Here is a 19,906-nt window from a genome sequence, read left to right as displayed (position 1 = left end):
TACCCAGAGGGTCTCAAGGCGCTTGAAGAAGGGTGGGGAATTACTTGTCAAATATCCACGTTTTAAGTTGCTTTCTGAATGCTAGGTGGTTCTGAGTAAGGCGAAGGTGAGTGGGAAGTGAGTTCCAGGTTTTAGCTGCCAGGTAGGAGAAGGATCTACCTCCCATGGTGGTTTTGTTGATGCGAGGTACAGTGGCAAGGGCTTGGTTGGAGGATCGTAGCTGGCGGGAGGGGGTGTAGAAGGACAGTCGTGTGTTGAGGCATTCGGGTCCGATATCGTAGAGTGCTTTGTGTGCGTGGGTTAGGAGCTGGAAAGTAATCCTTTTATTGACGGGGAGCCAGTGGAGGATTTTCAGGTGACCAGAGATGTGTTCTTTACGCGGGATGTCTAATATGAGCCTGGCTGAAGCGTTCTGGATGCGTTGGAGTTTTTTCTGGAGTTTTGCGGTGGTACCGGCGTAGAGGGTGTTTCCGTAGTCCAGTCGGCTCGTGACCAGAGCGTGGGTGACCGTTTTTCTAGTTTCGGTGGGGATCCAACGAAATGTTTTTTTGAGCATGCGAAGAATGTTGAAGCAACATGAAGAAACGGCGTTGACTTGTCTGTTCATCGAGAGTGAGGAATCCAGGATGACGCCCAGGTTCCGTGCGTGGTCCGTCGGGATGGGTGCTTTTCCAAGGGCCTCTGGCCACCAAGAGTCATCCCAGGCGGAGGGGGAGGTGCCTAGGATGAGGACTTCTGTTTTGTCTGAGTTCAGTTTCAGACGGCTGTGCTTCATCCAGTCGGCTACTTCTTTCATTCCTTCATGCAGGTTGGTTTTGGCAGTGTTAGGGTCTCTGGTGAGAGATAGGATCAGTTGAGTGTCATCGGCGTAGGAGATGATGTTGAGGTTGTGTTGGCGTGCGATGACCGCAAGGGGGCTCATGTATACGTTGAAGAGGGTGGGGCTGAGTGAAGATCCTTGTGGTACGCCGCAGATGACTTCAGTGGCCTCTGACTTGAATGGTGGAAGGCGGACTCTCTGGGTTCTTCCGGTGAGGAACGAGGTGATCCATTCCAGTGCTTTTCCTTGGATTCCGACGTTTCTGAGGCGTTGTAATAGGGTGCTATGACAGACCGTGTCGAAGGCTGCGGAGAGGTCGAGGAGGATGAGGGCGACTGTGTCTCCATTGTCCAGTAGAGTTCGAATGTCGTCTGTTGCTGCGATGAGGGCGGTTTCAGTGCTGTGCTTGGTTCGGAAGCCGGATTGTGAGGAGTCGAGGGATTTGTTGGTTTCGAGGAATGCGGCGAGCTGGTTGTTGACCGCTTTCTCGATGACTTTGGCCGGGAATGGAAGGAGTGAGATAGGGCGGTAGTTTTTGAGTTCGGTGGGGTCAGCTGTGGGTTTCTTCAGGAGGGCGCTGAGTTCGGCGTGTTTCCAGCTTTCCGGGAAGGTTGCGGAGTTGAGGGAGCAGTTGATGACGTCTCGGAGGTGCGGTGCTATAATGGAGTCTGCTTTGTTAAAGATGTGGTGAGGGCATGGGTCTGTGGGGGATCCTGAGTGGATAGAGTTCATCAGACGGATGGTGTCCTCAGTGGAGATTGGCTTCCAGTCATTGAGGATGTTCAAGGGGGGTGGGGGTCCTGCAGGGGGTTGGGTGGGTTGGTCTTCGGGTCGGTTGTCGAAGCTGTTGTGGATGTCTGCAATTTTGTTGTGGAAGAATGAGGCTAGGGAGTCGCAGAGGGCTTGAGAGGGGGTGATGTCGTTGGAGTTGGCTGAGGGGTTGGTAAATTCCTTGACGATGTTGAATAATTCCTTGCTGTTGTGGGCGTTGTTATCTAGTCGTTCCTTGAAAGCGGCTTTCTTGGCATTCCGGATCAGTTCGTGGTGTATGCGGGTGGCGTTTTTGAAGGCGTCCTTGGTGTTGGTGGTTGGGTCTTTTTTCCAGGCCTTCTCAAGAGAGCGACAGAGTTTCTTGGATTTCTTAAGATCATCGTTGAACCAGGAGGCCTTCTTGCTGCCTAGTTTGATTTGTCATTTTTTTAGTGGTGCTAGGATGTCGGCGCTGTTGGATAACCATTGGGTGAGGTTGGTGGCTGCTTGGTCGCGGTTTGAGGAGTGGGCTGGGGAGTTTAGAAGAAGCGATGAGGAGATCTGGTCGATGGTGATTTTGTTCCAGTTTCTTTGCAGAGTGGGTTGGGGGTGGTTGGTGGATGTGGGCTTGTTGTAGGTAAAGTGAACGCAGCTGTTGTCAGTCCAAAGGAGAGCTGTGGTGTGGCTGAAGGAGACATGTTTGCTGGAGGTGAAGATAGGGTCGAGTGTGTGACCTGCGATGTGGGTGGGGGTAGTGACAAGTTGTTTAAGTCCGAGGTTGGCGAGGTTGTCCAAAAGGGTGGTGGTGTTGCGGTCGTTGTTCTTTTCAAGGTGAAAGTTGAGGTCTCCCAAAAGGATGTAATCCTCGGAGGGGAGCGCGTGTGGAGTGATGAAGTCCGTGATGTCTTCACTAAATTGTGCGCGGGGTCCTGGTGGCCTGTAAAGGAGGGTGCCTCTGAGTGTGGTCTTGGGGTCGATGTGGATCTGGAAGTGAAGGTGTTCAGTGTTGGCGAGATTGACGTCTGAGCTGGTTGAGATGCGGAAGGATTTCTTATGGACGATAGCGATGCCTTCTCCTGTGTGGCCGGTACGGTCCTTGCAAATGATCTTATAGCCTTCCGGGATGGCAATGGTGATGTCTGGGGCTGATGTGGCGTTCATCCAAGTTTCTGTTAGGAAGGCGACGTCCGGAGAGATGGTGTCTAGTAGATTCCAGAGGTCGATGGCGTGCCTGTGGACTGAGCGGGTGTTGAGCAGGATGCATTGTAGGTGGTTGGGGTCGGATATCTGTTGTGTGTTCGTAGATGAGGAGTTGTTCTTGGTGCCGTCGAACTTGCAGGAGTTGCAGGAGAAGGGTCCATGGGTGTGTCCAGGAGCGGCTTGGACGCAGTTGGGGGAACGGCCGGGGTTAAGGGCTAGGAGGGTGGTGGCATCGTAAGTAATGCGGGAGGGGTGGGCATTACGAGGACCAGGGGGTCTGGCGCTGGGCGCGGTCCAGGCGCGGACGGGCGTAGACGGGCTTACCTTTGGCGCACCTTCGGCGCGACTGGGGCGCGATCGCTGCGCGTACACGCTGCGCGTATAGGCATCGGTCATATATGGATGGTGGAGGGGGAGGGGCGAGGGCGGAGCAGCTGGGAGGCGGGAGGCGGGGTGGATATCCGGGGAGGGAAAGCTTCACAACAACAACAACAAGAGACTAAACAAGATGGCAGTCGGCCAAAAACCAATGCACAGATGGGGCACACAGTATAAATGACACGCACAGACTGTTCAACAAAATCGGGCACAGACAGTCAAATAAATGGAAGGCAAGGCAAAGCAGACAGAGCTCAGCGTTACAGCACGTTATGAAGGCTGGCGCTCTGTGATTATGCTAATTGGTGCAAGTGGCAAAAAGCGCTACGCTGCGAGACAGACAGTGCAACTATGGAGGAGTTGGAGCGCTGTGGGGATGAGTAGTTAACTGTTGAAACCTGGCGCTATGGGAGTAAGTGGCTGAGGTCCGGTGCAGCTTAGCTCTAATCAAGGCAGGGAGTGAAATTAATTAATTAATATCGGCCGTGATGCAAATCAGGAGTTGCGGTCGGGCTCTGTGGGAAAAGATTATTCAATCGAGTGAAGCTCAGGTTAAATAACAATACCGCACTTGGGTCGGGCCGGCAGCTTCAGGTGGAGCGACCGTGTCTGACGAGTCAGGACGGTCACAGAGGTGTCGTGGGGAGATCGAGCCTGAAGAGCTGTGGGAGGGCGGAGCAGCTGGGAGGCGGGAGGCGGGGTGGATATCCGGGGAGGGAAGGCTTCACAACAACAACAACAAGAGACTAAACAAGATGGCAGTCGGCCAAAAACCAATGCACAGATGGGGGCACACAGTATAAATGACACGCACAGACTGTTCAACAAAATCGGGCACAGACAGTCAAATAAATGGAAGGCAAGGCAAAGCAGACAGAGCTCAGGGTTACAGCACGTTATGGAGGCTGGCACTCTGTGATTATGCTAATTGGTGCAAGTGGCAAAAAGCGCTACGCTGCGAGACAGACAGTGCAACTATGGAGGAGTTGGAGCGCTATGGGGATGAGTAGTTAACTGTTGAAACCTGGCGCTATGGGAGTAAGTGGCTGAGGTCCGGTGCAGCTTAGCTCTAATCAAGGCAGGGAGTGAAATTAATTAATTAATATCGGCCGTGATGCAAATCAGGAGTTGCGGTCGGGCTCTGTGGGAAAAGATTATTCAATCGAGTGAAGCTCAGGTTAAATAACAATACCGCACTTGGGTCGGGCCGGCAGCTTCAGGTGGAGCGACCGTGTCTGACGAGTTAAAGCAAAATGGGATAGAAAAAGCTGATACAAACATACTTGTAGAATCTTGAGTTCCTCATTTTTATGTTATACACATTGTTACAATATTAGATCCCATACATATTTTAAGTTCAGTAATATAGATTGTTTTAGATGGGTTGAAAGTCTGTCCATTTGTCCTTTTGTTTAACTCAGCATAACCCAGATCAATGAGTTTTGATTGAGATGATGAATCAAAGTAACGCCGTCTGTAACTTAGCATCTTTGTTCAGGCCCAGTCTTAATGTATAAAATGTAAGTATTAGAGCCCTTTCCAGTCTACGCAGAATCAGTTCTTGATTGCCTCCTCAAAGATTTTGTTTTAATTTTTTCAATTCCATGGAACGTAAAAGTATGTTGATGCTGATCCTCTTAATGTTTAACCAACGGTAATGTTTAATCCAACTTTTTGTATGTTCCTGTAATGTTCCTGAATCCGGTTTTTAGGTGGCCTGATGGTACTCCCAATATAGGTTTTATTGGCAAGACATGTAATGTATACGACAAATGTTCTGTCGCAGTTGATCCGACTTTAATTGCATATCTTTGACCTCTAATTATTGATTCTGTTGTTTTGATTCTTACCAAATTCCAAATAGAGCAATTTTTATACATGTAAAATCCTTTGGGTTTGTCTAGAAATTCAGGGGCATATTATCAAGGAACAGTGTTAAATTTATCGCCGCTTTAGCGGCAGGAAACTGCTGCTAAAACGGCGATAACAGGCTTGATAATATGCCGTCGAGAATTCCAATAGAAGCCCATGTTAACACCAGAACATTGGTTTGTATTGGAATTCTCAAGGGCATATTATCAAACCCATTATCGCCGCTAAACTGCCGCTAAACCGGCGATAACTTTAACGCCGTTCCTTGATTATATGCCCCGTATCTCATTTATTTCTCTCATCTGAGAAAAGTGATTGACAAAGTTCTTGTTGCAGGTCAGGTGCTGTAAGGCTATTAGAACATTCCACCCACTAAGTGTAGAATGTTCTCGATTAAAATGGGAGAAACATGAATACTAACATTGGAATGTTGGAGCTCAGGGCTTAAACTAGCCATCATAAGCCCAGGGCTACTCCATTGTCTTCAATGGAGCTCTCAATATTCCAATGTTCTAATTCAGACATGTGTACTGTTAGGTCCTACTGAAATAGTAGCTAAACCACTTTATTATAATAGCAGTAGCTGACAGTAGTCTGCTCATAAGTGCGCCAAATCTTCAACCCACCCGCCCCCAGAAACAAGACTAGTAGAGGGACCGCCTGAAAAAATCTTACTGCGCCCATTGCCTGATGATCAATTTGACACACATAGAAAGCCATAAAAAGGGATCTTCCTCCTGTACGGGAAAGTCATACTGCCAGTAATTGATATTAACGCAGATGTGATAACTATGTAATTATATGCTAATTCAGATGGGAACCTTGCAAGCACTATGTCAAGTGGAATGTCACCTTGAGGCTAAACTCTGGCTGCAGCATTTCGACTTAGCCTGTACACGTCAAGCACCCGATATATTCCCATATGTACAATAACTGGATTTACTGCACGTAGTGGAATTACTAGCTGGAATAAGAGTTAGATTGCAGATTTGGATCACCACAAAAGTAATTATCTATGGTAATACTTAACACACTACTACAGACAGGGGGAACTACAGAGCTCATACATTCCTCACAAAAGGACCTGTAGAGTGCACACATTTTGTCTTCTGTTATGGGAGATGCCCCCCTGGTGCATATTGAAAATGACATTTTCAATATCCAGTCTCAGGAAGGACTTAACAGCTGTTTGGACAAGAAAGAGGGACCTGCAATCAGTGTTTTCCATTTCAATATACAGTTTCTTTTTCCCAATCCATTATCATTGCTCACTTGTCATTAGCTGTGGTAGAAAATATAGCTATCATGTTAGATTAATTAAGTGTGTATCTATAGCCACCCTTAAGTGAGTAAGGTCTTTCTCAATCAGTAATGTCGTGAAGACAGTGTTTTATGATGAGTGATTACAGGCCTGAAGGCCCTGTTGAAAATACCAATTAAAACTTGTTTGTACTGGAGGCAGTTCCGGCAAGTGGGTTTGTGAACATTGGACTACATTAGGCATGAGCGAAATCCAGATCTGCCGCCGCAGTACACAGAGTTTTGGCCACTCCACGTTACGCTTGTATGCGTGGTTCTGGACAAACTCCACCAACTGCCGCATGGCAGATCTTTTCTTGCACGCGGCTCACCAACAGTTAGTTGGCAAGCGAGAATTGGCATCCCCTAGCGCCATTTTCTGGTGCTAGGAAGGCACCCAGCGAGATTTGTTCACTGCAGTCAGTTGCAAGCATTCGTGACTGTTCACAGTGAGAAAGTTGCTCCTCAAGTATAAAATTTACTTGAGTGGCAGCAAAGAGCCAGTTCCCTCTGATGCACCACGTGGTGCAGTTCATGCTGATTTTGCAGCACGCAACTAGATCCTGGCGCTAAAAATCAGCGCGAGCAGTGCGGCGTGACGACTTCTGCCCACTTGGTAATCTCGCAGAGTTTTTTGTAACTCCGCGGAACTCTGCGGAGTGGAACTCCTTGAGTTCCGCCTACCCCTAGCCTACATGCGACAAAATGAAAAAACAAGGAAACGCCTCTAGTTAAAGAAATACCAGCGAGAAGTTGCAGTTTTAGGTGGACAAGTTGTGAAAAATTTCAGGGATATGTACTGAATATGTTGTAACATTGTTTGGTGTGATTTCTTCCCATGCATACAGTTATATGGATGGGGTCACACTGTAGGGTGGATTGGAAAAACCGTCCACATACATCACTCATGCCATGGAGGGGACACAGCTTTGTTTTACAAAAAAGCACTTAAAGCCCATTTCTGTAATTGTAAATGTGTAGACATTCTCCTGTTGTCTTATTTGCATGCAGCTGTGCCAAGAATCAAATGGGGAAATTCCTTTTGTCAATTGTGCGCGCTCTTATTTTGGAGTACAGTGAAGCATGAATGCAACTATATGCTGAAAGTATGCCACAAATTAGGAGGAAGACACCAGGGGGCATATTACCAAGCAATAGCGATAATTATCGCTATTGCTTGGTTAGAGACAAAAATTTACCGCTGAGCTGCGGCGATTTTTATCGCAGATAAACCTTGGTATTACCAAGGTTTATCGCAAATGCGATAAAAATCGGCCGCAATGCATGAATATCGCTGAAAAGTCCGCGATATTCATGCATTACCGAGCTAATGCTCTTAGCCATGTTATCCACCTCCCATTGGATAACATGGCTAAGAACTGCTCAGGGCAGGTGTTAGCTTTTGGAGATATTCGCGCTTAGCGCAAATATCTCCAAAAGTTGGTAATAGGAGATAGCGATGTTAGCAACTGTTTCCAGTCACTAACATCTTGGCACGCCCACTTTGCATGTCATTAGTGATAAATATCACTGACATGCAAAGTGGGGCCCAAGATGGTCGCTATCTCCTACTAGCTGTCGCTAACTGGTGTTAGCGACAGCTAGGTAATAGGGAGATCATTTTATCTCCGTTTTCTTGGCTTTTAAAGCCAAAAAAGCGGAGATAAACCCCCTTGATAATATGCCCCTTAGTGTTTTGGAGGCCTTTGGGAGCATCATGGAGAGCCGGATCAATGTTCCATTGCCCCCATAAGATCTTCTGTGTCTTTCCAAAAAGTGGCTTGGGATGCACTGACCGCAAACTATCAATGCAACCCAGGCTGACCCTTGGCTTGCAGCACACACAAGTGGTGTGGAGCCTGAGGTCACCCTTCTATAATTGTGTAGTGCAGGCTTTTCCATTGTTGCTCGAGCAATGTCCATGTGCCCCTGCCTTGGAGACTGTAATGTTGTGTACATGCGAGTGTGGACTAACGGGAACTAATGAGGCGTACCAATGGCATGCACATGTTTTTTTAATCAAGCCTCTGGTGCGTGTAGAATTATGGCAGTTCGCATGACTCCTAAGCATTCTTCTTATTTGCATTTTGTTTCCTCATAGATCCCTGAGGATGAAGCTGGATGTCCGGCTCTCGATGACTCTGGCAAGGGCAGTGGAGGCAAACTTGGGAAAAAATGGAGGGCAGTCATTTCTCGCACAATGAACAGAAAGATGGGGAAGACGGTAGCAAAGGCCCTGGCTGATGAAATGGTAAGGAACACTTCTCAAGCAGTCTTTCCTTATGTGAACTCGTGTATACTCTTTTCATTCTGACTGAAATCACTAAATTGAAATACACCTCTCAATATTATTACACAACTGTTTAACCCCTTCAGTGCTGCGCGAATTCCGCTGCGGTGCTGAAGGTTCTAAAGAACCAATAGAACCATGACGGAACGGTTCCGTCATAAGCACAGGCCAACCGACGCTCATGACGGAACCGTTCCGTCATGAGCATGGAAGGGTTAACAACTTTTTGAAAGGAAAAAAACAATGTTCCATTTGAAATTATAATCCAGCTACATTAGATTTGACCGGAACTTTGCAGCTTATTCCAATTAGGGTTTGGAGACATACTGGGGCATATTCACTAGGGAATGGCAAAGCGTGGTGTTAAGCAAACATTGCTAACGTCTAGCTCCACCAATCTGAAAACACAGGGATGCGCCGTATTTACAAGAATGCAGTGCACCCCTGCGTTTTCCCTAGCGCTGGCACTACATCTAGCAGCTAGCGCCAATGCAGGCACCCTTGCACTACATGCAAGGGTGTCTGCTTTGGGGGGAATTATTGTTTATGTGCAGAAAGATGTCCCTTCCTGAAAAACAATCCAGAATGGTGAATTGTAACTTCTATTTGTGGTGCATTGTGCAGCAGACATAGAAGTTGCAAATTATACATTTTTTACTGATTGTTTATGTGGACATTGTAGACATTTATGTGCAGGAAGGAACACCTTACTGCACCTGAACAATAATTGATGGCAATTTGCTGTTTCTATGTGTGATGCACAGTGCAGTACACATAGAAACAGCAAAAACGAGTAGAAATTGCGCACTTCTCCTCTTTTGGGCCTGTTAAGACGAGATTTTCACTGGTCTTAATGTTGGTGCTATTTACACCACCTTTGCAAATAGAGGTCAGTGTCAAAATCAAAGGTTGTTGTGGCAGAATGCCCACCACAAGACCCAGTGCACGCCCCTTTCACGCTAAGTGTAGCATAAACAGGGGCCTTATTTACAAGCCACTGGAGTCAAGCTAGGACGGGTATGCCCAGACGTGGGTCCCGTGCTCTCCATGCCACTGGAGTCAAGCTTTCCTGACTGATGAAGGCTGAAAGCCTGAAACCGGTCCTCAGAAGCTTGTTTCCAGTCCAGGGAAGACCTGGCCTGGCAGTTCGGGCTGGACTGTTCCCATTGGGCGCAGGGTCAAGACTGATTTGCATATGGCTGGGTCCAAACTGGAATGGCATGGTGAGCAAAAAAAACGATGGATTTAGGCCCAGATCTCTGTACTGGTGTGAATGTATGACATTGTTCTGCATTCTATCCATAAATTGCTCTCTTTGCATTTATCACCCCGAGTAGGACTGGTATGCCCAGACGTGGGATGCCAATGGAGTCAAGCTATACTGGTGATGAGGGCTGAAAGCTCGAAACCGGTCCTACGATGCTTGTTTCAAGTCCAGGGAAGACCTGGCCTGGCAGTTCGGGCTGGACTGTTCCCATTGTGCGCAGTGTCAAGACTGATTTCCATAAGGCTGGGTCCAAACTGGAAAGGCATGTAGAGCAAAAAAACGATGGATTTAGGCCCAGATCTCCATACTGGAGTGAATGTATGACATTGCTCTGCATTCTGTCCATCAATTTTTCTTTTTGCATTATTTACAAAGTGGCATTGAGATTGCCTTCATTGTTTTGTTCGTTTGCATTCAAAGATTTCTGTTGATCTTTGTTTCTCTTCATGAGCTGTCTGAGAATGATGTAATCACTTCCTAGCAGTTTAAAAAGTTGCATAGGCATTTCCTGTGCAGTAAGCCAGTCTTTCACTGTCTCCTGGTGTCTCCTGCTTTTAAAAAATAATTTCATTCACTGTTTTATTTGAACAGTTAGCGCTCTATTTATCAAGGGGTTGCATCACTTTTGCACCACGCAACCCCCAAAAAAACAATTTATCAAGCCACGAAGGCCATTTTGAGTGGTTCTGAATAGATTGATGAATCCAGAGTAACGCAATGCAGCACAAAGCACTGTGTTGCATTACTCTGTACCAGGGAGGCATGCCATGGGATTGTGTGGGTGTTCCCACACAACACCCATTGATTTCAACACATTCCCAGATTTACCATTACTGGTAGACATGGAAATGCATCAAACTGCTACGTCTTTCCAGGTGAGGCATAACCAGGAGAAATATTTTTATTTCTCCTCATTACTTCCTCTTTCTATGTGTGCTGCGTTCTGCAGCTCACATAGAAAGAGGAAAATGCCTGTGGGGATTGTTCTACACAGGAAAGAGCCCCTTCCTGCACAAAAACCAATCCAGCATGCAACACAGGCACCCTTGCACCATAGTGCAAGGGTGCCTGCATTGGTGTTGCGTTGCTGCTCTCAACAAAAACATAGCTCATTTTGCAGGAGTTAGGATCGTCCCCCCTGGGGCAAGTGGAAAGCCTTAAAAGGAACATATTATTCATATACACTATACTAACTCCATTCTTCTGACAACATCCTGTTTACCTTGCCCAGTTTGAAAACAAGGTAACACACTGGAAACTGTGCAACGTACAACATGAAGCATTATAGTTTCTGAGCCTCCCAAACCATTATAAAAGTTTGTGATTAATACAATGCAATGGAAAGCTGTATGCAATAACAGTATTTTCTTTTGCTAGAATGCAAGCCCTTGGTAATCACAATGAGCTCCTCAAACTGGGACGATTTCACTGTGAGCAAGTTACAACTCTCCATCAGATTGTTTAACAGTGAAAACAGCATAGCCAGTACCTACTTCATTTCTGAGACAGGAACCATCCACAAGATAAGCTAATTCACATTCATTCAGAGGCACATTATTTAGATAAATATGTGGCTTAGTCACCTGTGCTGTATTCAAAATACGCTCACGATTCCACCTTCACTGCTAGGCATCAAATCAGCAGGGTTCACAGAGGGACAGAGAACCAAAGAAATATGAGAGGCAGATAACAGTACTATTTCATATTGAGACATCCTTGCTGTGTACAGATGTTGAGTTTTTGTAGTGAGAAGTGCAGCTAGAGAAATGGACAAAGCAATAGTTAGTGGGAACTTAGCACAATCTTTTCTGAGGTTTTAATAAGAAATGCGACGGACGCAACAGACAGTAAATATGGTGTGACCCCAGCTGCTACTCGTCCAGCACTGAGGAAAAAAAGGCTGGGGGTTATTTCCTGTCCCCATGGCTGTGTACCAAAACGGTAAACCCCAAGTGCAAATCAGTTTTGGTCATTGCAATGCAAAGTAGTAATCAGGGAGCCCTAAAGTGGGTGCTGAAGTCAACACCTGCATTATATTTACAAATGCATGTTTGACTTCACTAAACCACTTCATGTGTGTCTTTCCTGACAAATTCTTCTAAAGGCACATTATAAGGTAAGTAATGGAGATTTTTTAGTTTTAAGGTGGGTATGAGTTTTGAGGTAGATGGGAATAGTCATTTTTACCCCTACATTATCCAACCCTTTCCCTACTGTTGCCCTCAATGGAGTGGGAATAATAATTTTCTACCCCTACACTATCCAACACTTACCCTACTGTTGCACTCATTGGAGTGGGAATAGTAATTTTTACCCCTACACTATCAAAAACTTATGCTACTGTTGCCCTAAAAGTATTATGCGTTGTAATGGTATATGTTGTAATGGTATGCGTTGCATTGGAATGCATTGTAATTGTAGTTTTTAACAATGCATTGTAATGGCATGCGTTGTAAAATCATGCGATGTAATGGTAGTTGCGATGTAAAAACCCCGTTGTAAAAGCATACATTGTAATTATATGGCCATATATTCCTCTCCCAGCAGTTCAACATGCAGACTGAATAATTGTCGGCAGGGACAGATCCTGGTGAACTTCAAATGAAATGGCTTTGTGAGTGGTTAGAGGTTCATCTGTTTTGACGTACTGAACTTTCTTAGAAAAGTGTGCGTTAAACCAGTTTAGCCCTCTGCCTTCCATGCCCATTCTGCAGCAGGATGTAGGAGAAAATTGTGATTGATGGTAATGAAAGCTGTGATAGGTTAAGGAGTACAAGCATTCAGTTTGTTCCTTCCTCAATTGTCCATAAGGAGTCATCTATAATCTTGAGCATGGGCATTTCTTTGCTTTGAGGATATCTTAATCCAGACTGAAGCCGTCCCAGCAACTCGTTTTCCCCTGTATATTTTTCCAACTGGGCATCTATAAATTTCTCTATGACGTTATAAAGGAAGGGTATCCATGTAATGGGACTTTAGTTTTGTTGGTTGTCTCGGTCAGTGTTATATATAATTTTTAAGAGGGTGAATAAGGCCCACTGTTCCAGCATCTGGTAAAGTTACTTGTGCAAGAGTCAAATGTATGATTTCCAGCCATACTGCTGAGAGAGCATCAGCATGTTCCTTAGCAAGGGAATATGCAGTGGATCAGGAGGTAGGGAGAAGGGTTGGTGCTTACAATGGCTTTTTAAGTTATGGCTTTTTAAGTTATAGCACCCTATATTAGTTACAATTATCTCAGTATGAATTTGTTTTCTAAATTCAAAGGAATAGGTGTTCCATTATGGTTTGCCATATTTCAACATATCATAATGTGTTTCTTTGCGCCTTAAAGATACAATTAGAATTCAATATCAAAAAACGTTCTACTGTATAGACACACTGGTCTTAATAAAAATGTAATTCACATTTAGTGCCTGTTTAAAAGACTCTGTTTACACACTGAAATAGAACCAGGCCTTGCACCCCTGAAAATAGTGTTGTTTTTTTCAATGATTTTAGCTGGGAAAGGATGCACTGGGAAGGAGACAAGTGGCACAAAAGGGAATTATTAAACTTCCCTAAACACATAATGCACTTTTCTTCATATTTTAGTAACAAGGTCAGGTGACCACAACTCCCCATATACATTATTTAGCTACTTTCTTCACTTCCAAATCCCACCAAAAATGGTCTGCGCTGTCCGTCTAACCAATGCAAACTTATTTGTTTTTTGGACATACCCATGCCCAGTTGGTGGGCTGTTTTGTGATGTTTCAAAATATCCATTAAATCATAACTTTTTAAAATATGTCTTGCAACTTTCTGTTCTTTCTGCAGGGTCAAATGGAGCATGCAGATCAGGGATCCCCCTCACCGGTATCGCTGAATGACAGTCTGGATGGGCACTCACATGAGAAGATGGCACTATGTTTTGTTGACTCAGATGATAACCCTCATACTCCTGTGAGCCGGCAGACATCCAGCGGTGAGTGATGGGGGAAATGCTGACTTTACATAAATTGATGACTGTTTCAATAAAATTACACCTCAGCTGGATATTGTTCTAGTTACATTGATGTACTGGATATTAAGAATATCTAGGGCTCCATAATGTTTGTGTTCAGGAGGTTAACTCTAAATCAGATAATTCGTCAAACACAGGACCACACACATGCGCATCTCCTCTAATAAAAAAGAAATTGGGCCGAAGTGCATAATTGGTTCATTGTCCCAACTTGTGGCATGTCATACCCTTAACTGGCTGCCCCCAGCACCAATCGGGACAGTTTGCAAAATTACAGATAAAAATTGCGGTCCGCAGTGCAGGCGCAAACTTCAATAGTTTGAAACTGCATCTCCCGCATTCACTGAAAGCAGACTCACCCCCAATTGTAAGAGTGAACAGGTAATCCCCAGAGACATGCGTATGGTGTGCATTTACCCACCCACTTGGGAAAGCCTGGAGTGTTCCTGAGACCACTGTACCCGCCTCCTAAGAAGCGCCATTGTAGGGGGTACACTAAGCACCAAAGTACATATCTACATCTAAGTGTAGGAGCAGAACTACGGATGCAAACTTATCTTTATGAATAGGACCCATGAAGGCATATTATCAAGACAGGCGATAAAATGATCGTCGTTTTAGCAGCAGTTTTCTGCCGCTAAAACGGCGATATTTTCGCCTGTCTTAATAATATGCCCCTCGGTGTTTACCCAGTCTGCACTTATACCCAGTGAAGGCTCCTCAGCGTCATCCCACAAGAAAAATAAAATGATAATAACCATGTTATTATCATATTATTTTTCCTTAGCAGCCCTGTAGGGGCGGGGCAGGGCTGGGATGCCCACAGGAGTGGGAGACACCAAACAGTCATGCACACTCTGCATGTTCTGTAACGGCTGTAATGCACAGGCCCCTAGTCCCTGTCTGAGCCGAACGACGGCGCTCAGACCAATCAGCAGCATTGTGATTGGCTAAGGGAGATTGGGACCCTGTGTGCTTCCTGTTTCCTGTGCCTTGGCAAGAAGGACGGAGGACAGTCGGCCGCCGGTAAGGTAAGTTTAGTTTTCTTTTTTTTTTAACATCCCCCCCTCCCTGTCCCACTACTGCTACCCCATAGCAGTCCCAACTGCTTATACCCTCCCCATAACCCCCAATAAGTTCCAGGCAGTAGATCCAGTTGACTAAGCTGTGCAAGGAGGGGTCATAATTGTCTTTTTCTGACATGATATTTACTTTTTGTGGAGAAAACTGAAATCTGCCAATTTAGAAATGTACCCTTTGATATATGATATGTTGTTTACTTGATATGCTGTGTACAACTCTGCTTCTTGTTTTATCCAAATAAAGAATATTTAAACCTAAAGCATATTAAAATGAATAAAATGCAATGGATGCCACTGGAAGGGCTAGGCTAGGCTTTAGTGTAGGGAAAATGGTTACTTTTTTATTTGATTTGTTTAAATTAAAATATTTGAATTAATATAAAAATATTCATGGAAATTTAAAATATTGTAATGTATTAATTAGATGTAATTCAATTATATTACACAGTAGCTATCAATATTTGGATCAAGGGGAAAGTTTAAGTTCCATACTAAAGTTAGTAATAGAGTTATCATAAGATTTCCTTGTTTTAAAAACATTAATGGATAGGAGGAGCTTCGCGTCAGACCAAGATGGCCGCGTGAGAGCTCGGCTACGCTGGACCTATCCCCCAGCCTAACTATCCTGCTCATATCCTGACTATAAGACCCGCTTGAAGTGACTCCGGCCCGCTGCGATCTCGGGGGCCGGAGCTACGCCTCCCGTTGCTTGGGGCCTGACCCTAGTCCGGAGCCGCGGGCTCGATTTGAAGCAGGGGCCGGCACGGAATTCAACAACACCGGGGTCCACACCGGAAGTCACAGGTCGAACCCCGGTACTGAGGCAATTGCGGCGGAGAGTGACAGGAGGGGGCGCGGCGGTGAGTGGAAATGTCACGAGGCCCCCCTGTATGTGAGCACTGGAGATGGAGATTGGAGGCAGTGCTTGGCTCCCGGCAGCACGCCTGGTGGAAGGCCGGTGGCTGGGGCAGGCGGCTGCTGGGATCTGCTTTGGGCTGCCGGGACTGCATGAGGACACTGGTATCTGGATGAAACCCCCCCTCCTCACTGGTGACAATGAGCTGCCCCCCCGCCGCTGAAATGGCGGAGGGGGCACTGGTTTCGTTCTTGTTCTGGGGGAGGAGCTGCTGCAGCGGGGGCACGCACCACTCCAGTGCCATTGGATGTGAACTGGAACACTGAGGACCTGCTGTGCTGGGCTTGACCAGACTTGGAAGACTTAGGGGCTGCGACTTGGCTGTTGGGGGCGGCTGCACTGTGTGGGGGTCTCCCCCCATGCCAACCTTTTTGGCTGCTACAGAGACTCCTTGGTGGGCTGTTGTGGCTGGCGTGCACTCTATTCTGATCCGTTCCGGTGTGGGAATGCCAGCTAAGTGCTTTGGTGACACTGTGGGGCACTAGTTTGGCAGATTGGTTTTGCCTGGCCCTGGAAGGTCCGATTGGTTGACGAGGTGAGTTTTCGGACTGTGATACTTCTTTCTGCCCTCCTTAATATTATCCTGTCGGGGTGTCGTTCTGGCTGCCCGGCCCATTGGCTCTCCTGTTGTCGGCCCTGGCGCTCCTGCCGCACTGTGGATCGGCGGCCTCTGGGCGTCGGACGCCCTTCTGGGTGCATTGTCTAACGTTCTTCGCAGTCATTGGGTGTTGTTGTGGCTGGCGGAGCGGGAGGGCTGACGTGCCCCGTGGACTGCGATTCCGATGGCGACTAAACCGGATGTAGATAAAAACCATCTTAGATCCGCCAGGGGGTCCAAGCAGGTACAAACTAACAAATTGGACCGTTATACGAAGCCCAAAAGTTCTCCCCCTGACTCAAGGTGGGCTCAGTCAGTCGGGGGGACCAGTCGGGCCCCCTGGCTGAGCCGACACTGCTGGATGTGATGGCGGCGATTGACGGTGTCAAGTCGTCATTGGGGCAAAAGATGGAATCATTGAACTCTAAACTGGACACAGTCACTATAGAGGTCAATCTCATCCGTGCTGACCTTACTAAGGCAAGCGAGAAAGTCAAATCTCTGGATATAAATACCGCCAGCCTAATAGACGATGTAGCTCTGCTCCAGCAGGAGGTGCGTGACTTGAAGTCCTCTCGTGACCTGACCGACCGGAAACTGAGTGAATACGAGGGGAGAGCGCGACATAACAACGTACGAATTCTTGGTGTCCCCAAAAAGGCGGAAGGCCCGGCCCCGGATCTGTTTGTCGAGGACATCATCCTCAATCATCTCAAGCCCAAGGGACTGGGTAACTTCTTCACGATTGAACGTGCCCATAGGGTACCAGGTGGGAGACCCAGGCCCGGAGCGCCCCCTCACCCAATTATCGCGAGGGTCCTGAATTTCAGGGACAGAGATGCTATCCTGCAGGCCTCCCACTCAAGTGGCCCCCTGAGGTAGGAGAATTCCACCCTCTCCTTTTTCCCTGACTTCACGCAGCTTGTTCAGAAACAGCGCCAAAGTTTCCTTGCAGTGAAGAAAAAGCGAAGGGACAGAGGATTAAAGTATGCAATGATGTTCCCGGCCCGATTGAGGGTGGAGGTAGAGGGGAGGGCCTGGTTTTTTGATAATCCAGAAGTGGCGTCAGACTGGTTGGAAAGTTGCCCCCCGAGCGGGCCGGAGGGACAGGATCGAGACGAAGGAGGCGGACAGCGGGAGCAGGAATGATGGAGATCATTGACTCTGTGGGACTGTTGAGATCTGTCCGGTAGTGGGGTTGACCCGCGTGTATTTCACTTGAATTGACCTCTTGAATTATGGGCGGTTACAGTGGCAGAGAGGGGTCATTCTGCGCTAGGCTGGGGGGGTAGGGGGGGCACCGGCACTCCTCCTCCTCCTCATTTCTACCTTTAGTTAGTCAGTAGTTAGATTAAGGGGTGACAGGCACACTGCAAGTTAGGGATGGGCGGAAGCCACGAGCAGGGGTGCAGGGTGGGGGGGTGGGGTTGGTGGGGCTCTGGGTTCTCAGGGCCAAGTTGTGTTTGGACATGTTTAGTTGTATGTTTATGACATCAGGAGACACCGTTGCGATGCTTCCATGCCAGCCCAATATCCAATGGTAAGAGGGGATCGGAGATCAAAGTTCTCAGCTGGAATGTGAATGGGCTGGGTGACAAAATTAAAAGGGAATGGTTAGCCAGTTTATGAGACGCCACTCCCCAGATGTGGTGCTGTTGCAGGAGACACACCTGATTGGGAATAGATGTATGCCCCTCCATAGGGGAGGCTATAAATTGGTGGCACATGCGGGGTTCACGTCTGGGTCGAGGGGGGTCGGCATTTTACTTTAAAACTCCTTTCCCCTGACTATTCAAGCCGCATGGTCTGATCAGCAGGGCAGGTATGTTGGAATCTCGGGCCAGTGGGAGGGAAAGACTGCCACCTTCGTTTCCATTTATGTCCCCCGGGTTTACAGACGGACACATTCCGTGATCTAGGCGCCATGGTCTTAGGCGGGGATTTTAATGCCGTGGTTGATGGTAGGAAGGATAGACACCCGGCAAGACCGCTGCGGCCGGCGCAGAGGTGGCTTCCAGACTTCCTTGATACAATGGGACTGGTGGATGGTTGGCGGTTGCATAACTTAGGCGGAGTGCAGTATAGGAATGTGTCGGCTGCACATCACAGTCTGTCCAGGATAGACTATATTTTAGTCCCGGCTGCCCTGGCATGTGCGGTACGGGAGGCGCAGCACCTTCGGAGGGGCATTTCAGACCATTCGCCAGTCTGGTTACAACTGAACTTCGATCAAAAAACTGCCGGAAAGATAGCCCCCATCAGCCCTTGGCACTTTAGAGATCCAGGGGTCAAGAAAGACATAGTCAAAGCTATGGATAGTTACTTCCAAGATAACCAGGGTCCGGTGGAATCGGCACAGACCCTATGGGAGGCATTCAAAACTGTGATCAGGGGAGAGGTTCTTTCCCGGATAGTGCAGGAAAAGAGGGAGCGGCAGGCTGAGTTGGTGAGGGCGGAGGAGGCAGTACTAGCCCTCGACAATGAAGTATCTCAAGCAGTCTCCCCTGAAGGTTTTCACCGACTTAGGCTACGACAGGACAAGTTCGGGAGCCCTTCAATTGAAGGGGCTAGGGCACAGTATGGTAAGACCCAGAGTAGGATATATGAGCTTGGGACAAAGTGGGAAAACTGATCGCGTGGCTGGAGAGAAAAGAATGGGCGTCGAGGCTGGTACCGGAATTGCAGGTGGATGACTCTGAAATGATCACCGACCCGCAGGCCATTGCTGACAAGTTTGCAGACCAATATAGGGAGATATAGCGATCGGACGGGGCCTATACGGTGAAGGACAACAGGGGAATGATTAGGGAGATTCAACTGCCCATGCTCTCTGCTGAGGACAGTAAATACTTATGAACGATGAGGTAACCCAGGCTATCAGAGGAGTGCACTCTGGCAAGGCCTTGGGACCGAACTGCATTCCTGTCGAGCTCTACAAACTGAGTTCCAATAGACTGGCTCCATTCCTGCGCTCTATGTTCACCGAAAGTAAGGAAAGGGGGCAACTCCCGTATGACCAGCGTGTTGCCAACATAGCCGTCATCCACAAGGAGGGTAAACCCAGAGTGTGCTGTTCGTCGTATAGGCCTATATCGCTTTTAAATGTCGAGTCTAAGGTCCTGGCAAAGTTGCTGGCTATGAGGTTGTCCAAGGTCATTACCACGTTGGTGCACCCAGACCAGTCGGGCTTTATGCTGCACCGCAATACCACTCTTAACCTGCGCCGACTTCACGGGGTCCTGGACCGAGCCGCAACTATCCAGGAACCGAGGGTGGTGGTGTCATTAGACGCCACTATGGCATTTGACAGAGTCGAATGGCCTTATTTTTTTGCGGTGCTGGAGAAGCCAGGCTTTGGACCGGCTTTTGTTGACTGGGTGCGCCTCTTGTACTCGGCTCCATTAGCCCGGGTGGTGGTGAACAACCGC

The 19,906-nt window shown here is 47.4% G+C and overlaps 1 protein-coding gene across 1 annotated transcript in view; it reads left to right on the top strand.

Moving 5' to 3' along the window:
* SASH3 (SAM and SH3 domain containing 3) overlaps window positions 1–19,906 on the top strand; it is a 200,993-nt gene that overhangs the window by 102,337 nt on the left and 78,750 nt on the right. The window contains exons 3-4 of the mRNA XM_086918809.1: window positions 8,421–8,570; window positions 13,696–13,843. Of these exons, the coding sequence (XP_086774935.1) occupies window positions 8,421–8,570; window positions 13,696–13,843 (298 nt within the window). The remainder of the gene's footprint in view (window positions 1–8,420; window positions 8,571–13,695; window positions 13,844–19,906) is intronic.

The sequence above is a fragment of the Lissotriton vulgaris genome, chromosome 4_1 (genome assembly GCF_964263255.1).
Source record: "Lissotriton vulgaris chromosome 4_1, aLisVul1.2, whole genome shotgun sequence".
NCBI lineage: Eukaryota > Metazoa > Chordata > Amphibia > Caudata > Salamandridae > Lissotriton > Lissotriton vulgaris.
Note: the sequence above shows the minus strand (reverse complement) of the source record. Positions and strands in the feature narration are given on the sequence as shown.